Source organism: Tupaia chinensis, unplaced genomic scaffold (assembly GCF_000334495.1).
Source record: "Tupaia chinensis unplaced genomic scaffold, TupChi_1.0 Scaffold000112_1, whole genome shotgun sequence".
NCBI classification, from domain to species: Eukaryota; Metazoa; Chordata; class Mammalia; order Scandentia; family Tupaiidae; genus Tupaia; species Tupaia belangeri.
This window is the reverse complement of record NW_006159576.1, coordinates 1362779-1374075: the sequence shown is the minus strand read 5'-3', so window position 1 is coordinate 1374075 and position 11297 is coordinate 1362779. Positions and strand designations below refer to the sequence as shown.

At 46.0% G+C, this 11297-nt stretch overlaps 1 protein-coding gene across 1 annotated transcript in view; it reads left to right on the top strand.

The window, feature by feature from the left end:
• CUNH1orf21 (chromosome unknown C1orf21 homolog) overlaps positions 1–10528 on the top strand; it is a 209743-nt gene extending 199215 nt beyond the window's left edge. Inside the window, exon 5 of the mRNA XM_006143868.3 lies at positions 9725–10528. Within this exon, the coding sequence (XP_006143930.1) occupies positions 9725–9763 (39 nt within the window). The 3' untranslated portion in view covers positions 9764–10528. The remainder of the gene's footprint in view (positions 1–9724) is intronic.
• Positions 10529–11297: the final 769 nt, after the last annotated feature.

Here is an 11297-nt window from a genome sequence, read left to right as displayed (position 1 = left end):
TCCCTGGGAGTCAATAGTGCACGCACTGGGCCTTAGTGAGCATTGTTTCCTCTGAAATGTTAGATAGATTTTTTTTTTCTCATACCTAATAGAAATGCTGCAATGTAAATATTTATACATATATTTCAACAGCTTTATGGAGGTATAATTTACGTGTCGTAAAATGCACTCATTTTTTATGCACAATTCAATTATTTTTAGTGCATTTACCAAGTTGTGCCACCATCAGCATGCTCTCCAGTTGTAAGACACTCCTGTCACTAAGATCGCACCTGCCTACTTACAGCCAGCCCCTATTCCCAGCTCCAGCCCCAGGGAACCCATGTGGATATTAGGCTGTAAGAAAAGTCATGACAAATTGTTTTCTGTGCAAAAATGCATCATGATCTTTCCAACAACCCAATATAAGCATTTTTTAAAGTATTCATATTTAGGGACTAGAAAATGGAGTAATGATTACGTCACTGGACTCCCCATAGTCGACCTCGGTTCGAGTCCCAGACCCGGCAGCTTAATCCTCACACTGGGCACATGTGCATGTGTGTCCAAAATCTTGAGGCGGATGGAGGAGAAGGGATTGTGGCATGGCCATCCCTCGGGGTAGGGGGTTTTCCTGCTTTCTGTCTCACTGTCTTTCGCAGTCTCTCCAGTGACCACATGCACCGTATAACAAAAATCTCTAGAAATAAAAGATGTGTATGTATATATATATATATTTGGGGGGGTATTTTTTTCTTGAATTACTATTTCTTCTTTTTTCTATTTTTTTCTTTCTTTGTAATCTTCAGAGGGTGCATGCATTCAGCAGAGAGACAGAGAGGGAGAGGGATAAAGCACCCCTCAATGGGGCGTCATCACATAGCAATTCCTTCTTCTCCGTTCCTCCACCCTCGAGAGTTTGGGGCACAGTGGGGAGGCGGAGAGGCGGATAGGGAGAGTTTGATAGACAGCTGTACAATTGCGAGCAGGGAAGTGGGACAAGTTCTAGAGTACGTCGCAGAGCAAGTCAAGTTGGTGCCAATTCAACGTGAATTTCCAAATAGCTAGAAGAGAGGATTTCAAGTATTCACGACACGAAGTAATGATAACTGTTTGAGATGGTGGATTGTTTACTGCCCTGATTTGGTCATTTCATGTTGTGTTCATTTAATGGAATCAAAATACACACACACACACACACACACACACACTGTATCCTCTAAGTATGTATAACTATTATATGTCAATTAAAAGTTACAGTAAAGGGACCAGCACATGGCATAATGGTTACATTGCTGGACTTCACATAATTGACTGCAGTTGGAGTCCTGGACCCAGCAGTTTAAAACTCACGCCAGACGTGTGTGCATGTATGCCCCAAATCCCAAGAGGAGGATGGAGGAGAAGGGATTGTGGTGTGGCCGGGAGGGGGAGGTGGTTTCTCACTTTCTATCTCTCTCTGTCTCTCCGGCGAGTGCACACACCCTATAGCAAAAGTCTCTCTCATAAATAAATAAATAAATAAATAAATAAATAAATAAAAGTTACAATAAGACAATATGAGGTAGTGATGACTAATAACTAAAGATGAATCAGGGTGAGAAGTGTAGGTAGGGTGTTTAGTGGAAGCCAGTGAGGTGGCATTTGAGCAGAGTTATCTAGAAAATGAGAAGCAGTGACGGAGTGAAGGTGGAGGCAGGAGAGGTGGCCCGGAAGGGGGAAAACAAGCCGTCAGGCCCCAGGTGCCTCGCTTGGTTGAGGCTCTGGATGATCTGCATGGGTCCAGTTGCTCACTAGTTTTATTAACTGTCAAATCAGTTGGTCTCACTTTTCAACATTGGCATAGGAGCTTTCATTTATTAAGCGCCCACCATAGGCTTAGCTTAGCCAAACACCTTACGTGTGGTTTCTTTTTTTTTTTTTTAGAGAGGTTTTTTGTTGTGGTGGTTTTTTGTTTTTTGGTTTTTGTTTTTGTTTTGTTTTGTTTTTGTTTTTGTTTTTGTTTTTGTTTTGCTATAGGGCGCATGCGCTCGCCAGAAAGACAGAGAGAGACAGAAAGTGAGAAATCAACCCCCAGGGGGGATGGCAACGCCGCAATCCCTTCTCTTCCATTTTCCTCTCAGGATCTTGGGCACGCACGCACACGCCATGCGCCTGGGGTGAGTTTAAGCTACCAGGTCCGGGACTCGAACCACAGTCAACTACATGGGAGCCCAGCAACATCACTATTATGCCAACTGCTAGCCCCAATGTATTTCTAGGTCATCGGAAAAGTCATGATGTATTTTTGTTTTTCTATGCAAGGTGCGTTATGACTTTTAAGATGACCCAGTAGTTCCCACAACACCTCTGCAAGGTAGGTCTTGCTGTCCCCATTTTACAGATGGGGAAATAGAGACTCAGCACTTTCTTGGTAACTGGTCACGTCATCTGGTCACTCCAATAGGAAAACACTCCATTTCCGCTGATTGTTACTTGGCCTGTGTGTGTGAGGCTGGACGCACGAACGCCTACAGAAAGGGACGGAAGGGTGTGAAGTCACACCTGACACTGAGTGGCCAGCCCTAAATTAATTGTCTGGTTTTTTGTTTGTTTGTTTGTTTTAGGTATTTTTGGTTTTCCTTTTTTTATTTTTTTGGCAGAGGGTGAGTTCACTCGTTTAGAAGGAGACAGACAATGAGAAGGAAAATGAAAATCACCCCCCGTGGGAATGACCACACCGCAATTTCTTCTCCACTCTCTTTCAAGATTTGGGGCCTGAATGCACACACACCTGGTGTGATTTTCAAGTTACCAGGCCTGGGACTCGAACTGTACTAGGTCATGTGGGAGTCCAGCGCCTTAACTGCTAAACCACGTGCCGGCCCCCTATTTGTTTTCAACCTGCAGAGGAAAAGTATGTGGGTCTTGTAGAGGAACAGTTTCTTTAAAGTCACATTTTGAGCTGTTCTCTTTAAATTAGTGTAGTTTAAAATTAGGGCAATGCCCTTTCCTTTGCTATTCCATAATATCGCTAATTTCTTAACCCAGACACATCCATGAACAAAAGCAAACCATCCCTAGTCCACAACTTCAGAAAGGTGTGCTCTGGGTTGACACAAACTTCTTTAAGTTTCTAGGGAAATAATAATACAGATAACTGAAGCCTCTACGCAGAGCAGGGTGTGACCAGAAAAATCAGGGTAGGGAAAAGCTCCTTGGGACTTTTTGAGTCTACACCAAAATGTCTCTCCGATTCTTTCAAAGACGTATTTGTTGTCAGCATCGTTAGGAGTTCCCATCCTTCCAGCTTGCCGGGCCCTGTGGGCTCCTGCCCTCTGTAGCCATCAGTGTGTCCCTTGCACAAGGGTGGAATTGTGCCGAACAGCCCCCAATTCTAGTTGCATAAGGCGTCTTTACAAAGACTTCCGTCCCAGGGCCCTCTCGGGAGACAGGCGTGTCCTAACTGAGGGGACTGCTATCCCTCTCCCAGGCCCAGCTCTCTCCCACTTCCTGCCTTCTGACAGCTGAGGTTTGAAAGTTCTCTTTTTAAGCACAATCCTTTAAAAATGTAAATGAGACGTGAAGTCATGTTTCTGAAGCGGACCCCCCATCCAGCTGGGTAGGGCCCATATGCAGATAGGGGTTCCATGTGGTGCTGAGTGAGGCCCTCCCAGGACAGCGCTCCGGGGTGGCCTCACTTAGAGCTGTGCCGAATGGCCAGACGGGGGCTCTTATTTTCTCTGTGTTTTGATTTCATAGTTTTTTTTGCTTCCCAAATATTTGGTTCTCAGAGCTGCTGACAGGTGAGATAACAAACGCGAAGTTGATGTGAATTTGAATTTAGTTATCGAGTCTCTCCTCTCAGAACAAGAAAGGCAGCAGCCAGCCTGTGGTCTCTGGCTTCTCGGAGATTTCCCCACAAGTAACAGAACTCACTCGTACTCTGCAGAGTTGATAAGACCAGCAAATGAAATAACATCTGTAAATAGCTAGTGCAGTTTACCTTCTTCTTGCGGCGACTGTTAACAATCTCAGAGGACTACATCTTGGAGTCGTGGCAGCACAGTCTCATCTGTGTGTGTGTGTGTGTGTGTGTGTGTGTGTGTGTGTGGAGAGGTTTTTGCTATAGGGCGCGTGCACTCACCAGAAAGAGAGAGACAGAAAGCTAGAAATCGCCCCCCAGAGGGGATGACCACGCCGCAGTCTCTTCTCCTCCATTCTCCTCTCGGGATCTTGGGCACACATGCACCCGGCGTGAGTTTAAGCCACCGGGTTCAGGACTCGAACCGCAGTTGACTACATTGGGAGTCCAGCGGCATAGGCATTACACTAACTGCTGTTCCCAGTCTCAAATTTATACAGAGGGTGTGTACGGATTTGTCCTGGGCTAGCCGGTGGCATAGTGGTAATGCAGCACTCTATAATACTGGGTCCACTGGAAGGCCCCAGGTTTGTGTCCCGAGGTTTCCCTGTACACAGCAGGTGCACACGTGTGCAGTTCTCATTGACTGGCTGAGACTAGGAGTGGATCATGACCTGAAGACCCTATTGGGTGTCACTCAGTCTCGCTCAGGAGAAATACGTATTTTTGTAAAGTTTATATAGATTTGTCTCTCAAAAGATGGGGTGGGGAAGCCTTCTGGTAGCAGCAGGAAAGTTGGAGGGTCTGAAATTGTCCTGCATGAAACTCAACAATTCATTTGCAGAACTGGAGAGACTGCTTTGCCAACGAGGGCACCAGTTCTCAGTGTGTATGTTAGTGTGTGTATGTGCATGCACATCCAGGTGTGTGTGTGTGTCTGCATTGCTTCTGAGTCCCTCTTCCTGGACAAGGTGTCCTCTACACCCCACATTGACTGCCTGAGCCTCCGCTTTTATGGGAGGCCTCATTGACACATAAGAAGGGAAGGCTCTTAGGCTTCTTCCGTAGATGCTGTGTTCGTGCACACGGGGTTCTGCCCTGTGTGTGTGTGTGGAGAGGTTTTTGCTATAGGGCGCGTGCACTCACCAGAAAGAGAGAGACAGAAAGCTAGAAATCGCCCCCCAGAGGGGATGACCACGCCGCAGTCTCTTCTCCTCCATTCTCCTCTCGGGATCTTGGGCACACATGCACCCGGCGTGAGTTTAAGCCACCGGGTTCAGGACTCGAACCGCAGTTGACTACATTGGGAGTCCAGCGGCATAGGCATTACACTAACTGCTGTTCCCAGTCTCAAATTTATACAGAGGGTGTGTACGGATTTGTCCTGGGCTAGCCGGTGGCATAGTGGTAATGCAGCACTCTATAATACTGGGTCCACTGGAAGGCCCCAGGTTTGTGTCCCGAGGTTTCCCTGTACACAGCAGGTGCACACGTGTGCAGTTCTCATTGACTGGCTGAGACTAGGAGTGGATCATGACCTGAAGACCCTATTGGGTGTCACTCAGTCTCGCTCAGGAGAAATACGTATTTTTGTAAAGTTTATATAGATTTGTCTCTCAAAAGATGGGGTGGGGAAGCCTTCTGGTAGCAGCAGGAAAGTTGGAGGGTCTGAAATTGTCCTGCATGAAACTCAACAATTCATTTGCAGAACTGGAGAGACTGCTTTGCCAACGAGGGCACCAGTTCTCAGTGTGTATGTTAGTGTGTGTATGTGCATGCACATCCAGGTGTGTGTGTGTGTCTGCATTGCTTCTGAGTCCCTCTTCCTGGACAAGGTGTCCTCTACACCCCACATTGACTGCCTGAGCCTCCGCTTTTATGGGAGGCCTCATTGACACATAAGAAGGGAAGGCTCTTAGGCTTCTTCCGTAGATGCTGTGTTCGTGCACACGGGGTTCTGCCCTGCCTGGGGTGCGAAGCTGACAGAGGTGAAGGGTTCCCTGACACCTGCTGGATCACAGCATATGGCCCAGTCCTCACCTGACAGCCATGGGAAGGAGATCCGCATTTCGCTGCCAGGAGACTGAACAAACGCAAGGTTTATAATAATAATTACAACAGTGATAGTCGTAGGGCAGGAGCTGTAATAACACATGTTGACCCCCTGCCAGACACTCTTCTTTTCCCCATATAATCCTGATCACAGCCCTATCGGACAGAGACCATGATTATCCCTGGGAAGCCAAAGCCCGTCATTTGCCCAGCGTCACACGGCAGTGTTTATGCACATCCGTACAGGGAAGAGGTCCTCCTTCCTTTCCCAGTTAGCTCTCGGCGAGCCCCGCCTTTCCCCTCCAGCAGAATACCAGCCTCTGTTTGCAAGCGTTTTCTCAAACTCTCATGACTGAGGACGTGGGGAGAGCACGATCTGGTATTTATCGCATATGTTGACGTGTGTGCAAGTCCTGTGCCCCACTAGGAGTATAATCTCCCAGTGGTCAGGGACTTCGAGAGCCTCCTCTCCAGCTCTCTGACATGTGACTCAGGGAGTGTCCCTTGCATGGGCTGGGCCAGGGCTAAGGGTGTCATCTGCTTGAGCAGCGTCAGCAGGGAGCCTGTCAGTGAAGCATCTGTGCTGAGGACACACTTCTTCTCAGGAAGATTGGTTACCCTGTTTCTCCACCCCCGGGGAGGTTGTATGCAAATAAAACAAGACTAGGCTCAGCCTGGTGCCATAGTCGGTAGCAAACTGAACTGCAGAGCTGGAAGCCACATGGCCAACTATGGGTTCAGATCCCCAGGTCAACTTGAAAACATGCTAGGCCTCTGCACAGATGCCCAAGATCCTGACAAGCTGGAGCACCAGGAACAGGGGGTCACAGTGTGACAGGACCCCGTTGAAGGTGCCTCTCTCTCCTGCTCTCTCGTCCCTGTCTCTCTCATGCACATTTGCTCTACTATGAATAAAATAAAACTTAGGAAGAAAAGAAAGACAAGCCTGAACATGACACCAGGCTCAGTTGCTAAGCAGAAATACCCAGACCGGGTGAGTTATAAAGAACAGAGCTTTGTGGGGCTCACAAATCTAGTAGCTGGCAAGTCAGAAGGTACAGGGCCACCATCGGGCTGGCCTCTGGTGCTGCGTCACCACATGGCCGACAGATGCAGAGAGGAGGGCAAGCACATGCATGACAGAGGGAACAAAATTCCCCACTAATTGTCAGTCCTCCCCACACCTGTAGCCAATTGGATGATGGCCTCTCACTAGGCCCCACCTTTTGAAGGTTCCATCACCTCCCAAAACCATTACACTGTGGACCAAACTTCCAGAACATGAACCTTTGGGGAATGAACAATTCTCCTAACCACCGCAGACTGTCTGCAAGCAGCAGGGGTGGGAGTTAGCAGGCTAATGGTTTGTAGACCACCAGAGGAAACATGCAAAATAGTGAATCTTATCCCAAAAAATCATCAACTTGGAGCCGTGTAGCCAGAGACTAGGCAACCCCTCACTCTTCCACAGGTGTGAAGGCTTGGTTGTGTATGGGCATTTTTTATTTACCAAGCATACACATGCACTTGCACATGCGTGCACGTGCACACACACACACACACACACACGGTGTATAAAATTATGCGCCAGGAACTATTTAATCATTTTATTACTATCCACTCATTTCATCTTCAACAGCCCTGTGAAGTAGTTCCTATTGTTATCTTCCTTTCATGTACGAGGAAACTGAAACAGAGAGGTAACTAGGTCAAGGCTCCAGAGCTAAACTAGTAAGTCACAGAGCCAGAATTAGCACCCAGCCAGGTGGTGTAATTCATTATGATGGTGCTTAAATGTTAGGAAAATGGGGCCAGCAGGTGGCATAGTGGTTAAGGCATGGGATTCCCATATGGTTGACTGCAGTTCAAGTCCTGGATCTGGCAGCTTAAAACTCATCCCAGGCACGTGTGCATGCATGCCCAAAACCCCGAGAGGAGAATGGAGGAGAAGGGATTGCAGTGTGGCCGTTCCCCCAGGGGGTGATGTCTTGCTTTCTATCTCTCTGTCTGTCTCTATCTCTCTAGTTAGCACACGTGCCCTATAGCAAAAATCTCTCTAAAAAAAATTTAAGAAAATATAATATATTTCCAATATATATATAATGGGACAAAGAAACGTGTAATACATTTGTGAAATACCTATATGCAAAATTATTATTGTCTTTAAGAATTGGTACTTTTAGAAATAAATTCCAGTTATTTATAAAATTGTTTTTAAAGGAACATGCCCATCTCCCAAATTAGAACTGGTAATATTTCTATTAAAAGAATACATTGCTGGAGCCAGCTAGGTGCATAGTGGTTACGGCAGCTCTCTCTCCTGTGAGCATACGTGCCCTATAGCAAATTAAAAAATAATGATGTTAAGTTGACGAATGCAAATCATAAGACCAGGATTTTTACAAAGCCCTTACCTACGGCATTGTGAAGCAGGCAAACAGGTATTTTGGTCCCGTGCTGTGACAGATTACAGATCAAGAAAGCCGTGGATTTTCTTTTATTTTGTTTTGCTTTGCTCTTTTGAGAGATTTTTGCTATAGGGCACATGCCAGAGAGAGAAACAGGCAGACGGAAAGTGAGAAATCACCCCCCGGAGGGGATGGCCACCCCACAGTCCCTTCTCCTCCATTCTTTGAGGATTTGGAGCATGCATGTACCTTTGCCCTGCGTGAGTGTCAAGCCGCTGGGTCCAGGACTTGAACTCCAGTCGATTACATGGGAGTCCGGCAACATAAGCATTACGCCACCTGCTGGTCCTAAAAGCCATGTATTTGACCAAGACAACCCAGTTAGGTCTGTGTGAACCTAACCAGAGCTTACATACGTAGAGTATGTAGAGTATGTAACCTGGTGAAGAGAAGCTAAAATTGACCGTCAATCCTTAAGCCTTCCAGCAGCCTGCTTTTAGCGCATGAATTGAAATCATTTTGCCTTTTTGTTGTTGTTGTTGTTTGCACCCCATACACACCACAAGTAGAGATGTATTACATATATTCATTTAAAGTGAATTAAAACTCAGACAACCCTCAACTTTTGGATTCCCTCTGTAAAATGTTAAGCTCTGGGTGTATAAACGTGGCGTGGAACATGAGCCTCTGAAAGTGACTTGTTCATTCTCCCTCATGAGAAACTGGTCTCCTGAATGGATCGTTCATTAGCTCATTTAGTGGTAAAAGGCTGGGTCTTGTATATGCCTACCATAGAGTAAATGTTTACCACCATAAGGCAAGGGCTTGCTTGGGGCTTGGTGAAACTTTCATGCCTTGGGGTATCTGAAAGGACTTGTAAAAATATTGAAAAAATGGAATTGGGCCAGCAGGTGGCATAGTGGTTAAGGCCTAGTGGACTCCCACATGGCCGACCATGGTTCAAGGTCTGGACCAGGAGCGTGTGAGTGCATGCCAGAAATCCCAGGAGGAGAATGGAAAAGAAGGGCTTGTGGTGTGGCCATCCTCCCTAGGAGGTAATTTCTTACTTTTTTTCTTTCTCTCTCTAGTGAGGACATGCACCTTATAGCAAAAATCTCAAAAAAAAAAAAAAAAAGAAAGAAAAAGAAAAATGGAATTAAAGTATGAGTTTATTTTGGTGCAAAAAAAAATTAAATGCATGGTTTTTCAGAATATGCATTTTCTGTGAACTTTTTGAAGGTCCCTGTACATGGTTTATATAATAAATCAGCCAACATGTATTTATGATGTATCCACTGTATGTCACTTACAAAGCCTGGATTCTCTTGTAAAGAGACATATATACTGACAGGAAATTAATTATGAACAATAACTGTTTCAGGCTGTCTTCTGAATTTCTGAATTTCTTATTCACATGTTCTCGTTTCTTTTTTCCTCCAAGGGTCGGGATTACTGTTCGGAAGAAGAGGACATCACATAGCATCGATTCTACCACTCAAACCTGGAGCTACTACTGTGTAAATAGGTTACACCCCTGTTGCAAACTTTGCAGAGGTCGGTTCTCTTCAACGAACAGCACTATAGCAAAAGAAGATCGGTCCATATTGTATGCCCCATTAAATTACAGTGTTTCTAAATGAACTTGCAAAGGAATATTGCTAAACACAAACAAACAAACTGTTATCGAACTTTCTTTGTTGCTGCTAGTTAACACTTGTTGCAACTTTTCACTTCTCTCGTGTCCAGGTCTGCAGCAAAATTCTGCAGTTTCACCTTAAAGATCCCGTTGGTTTGACAGATGCTCTCCGACCTATTTTCTATAAGACGAGGTAGTGGGGAACTCAGATATCAAACTGCGATTCTAGACCGGTTCTGCTTCTAAGACAAGCATCTCCTGTTCTCTCTCCTTCCTCCCTGTCTCTCCCAAGTGGTCCGGAGACAGACAGCCTCGCTTCTCACTGGCCTTGTTGAGCTTTGGAGATGAGATGGTTGCTCTGGCCAGCCTTGTGTCTCTGCTCAGAAGAAGCAGAGAAGGTGTTCTCAGTTCAAAGCATGTGGTGCCATGATCCCGGGAAGGACGTAGCGTGAGCAGCAGGTGGTTGCATTTCATAGGTGTCTGAATCAAGGATTAAGCTTGCGGCACTGGCTTTGCTCAGATGCGGATAGAAGTGTGATCACAATCATTTTGAACCCTTCTCCCTCACTTTTTTTTCTAAGAAAATAAACATTTTACTGTTTGTATGTATCCTTGTCTTCTCCCATTCATCCAGCTCAGTGTTGACAGATGATCCTGGGTGTGCAAGTCAAGCCCTCCCTTATGGTGACATGGGCCATTGGCCTGAAAGGCTCCTCCCCTCCTATTAATAACCAACCCAGAGTTAGCAGGACTGTGAGTGGTCAGAAGGGACGAGGAGACACCCCATGCCTTTTCAGGAGGGCCTGAAAACACCATCACCTTCCATTTTGTGAGCAAATGAACCATCCTGTCGTAATCCTCCCCTTTCAAAATGCTGCGTGAGCCTTACCTTTTCCTCTTCCTTCCAGCCCTGGATGATCTGTACAGCACAAAGCATTTGCCTACTCCAAAACCTAGTACATTTACACTGGCGATGACACTTGGAGATGCAAGAGCCAAAGGCCCTGGCAGTGGCGGGGAATGTTGATTGTGTGTGCAGTAGAGTTTATTTTTCCATACTATATGAAGAGAATGATCTCTTTGCAAAGACAGAAGTAATATTTTTAACAAATATTGTCACAGTAAATAGCAATCAAAAAGGAGAAGATAACTTTTGTATTTTTTTAACGTGTTTGATAGTTTGATGAAGGTTCTCTTTGTTATTTTCGGGGGAGGGCTCCCTATGAAATGCCACCCAGCCTGAGTGCAGGTTTGGGCTTGTCCCACCCAAACATGGAAGGAACACTATTTTGCTCTCTGGGGTCTGCAAATGTGGCCAGCCTCAGTAGCAGCTGCACAGCCACCCTCGGAAGGTGGGTTGTTAAGATGTTCTGGGTCA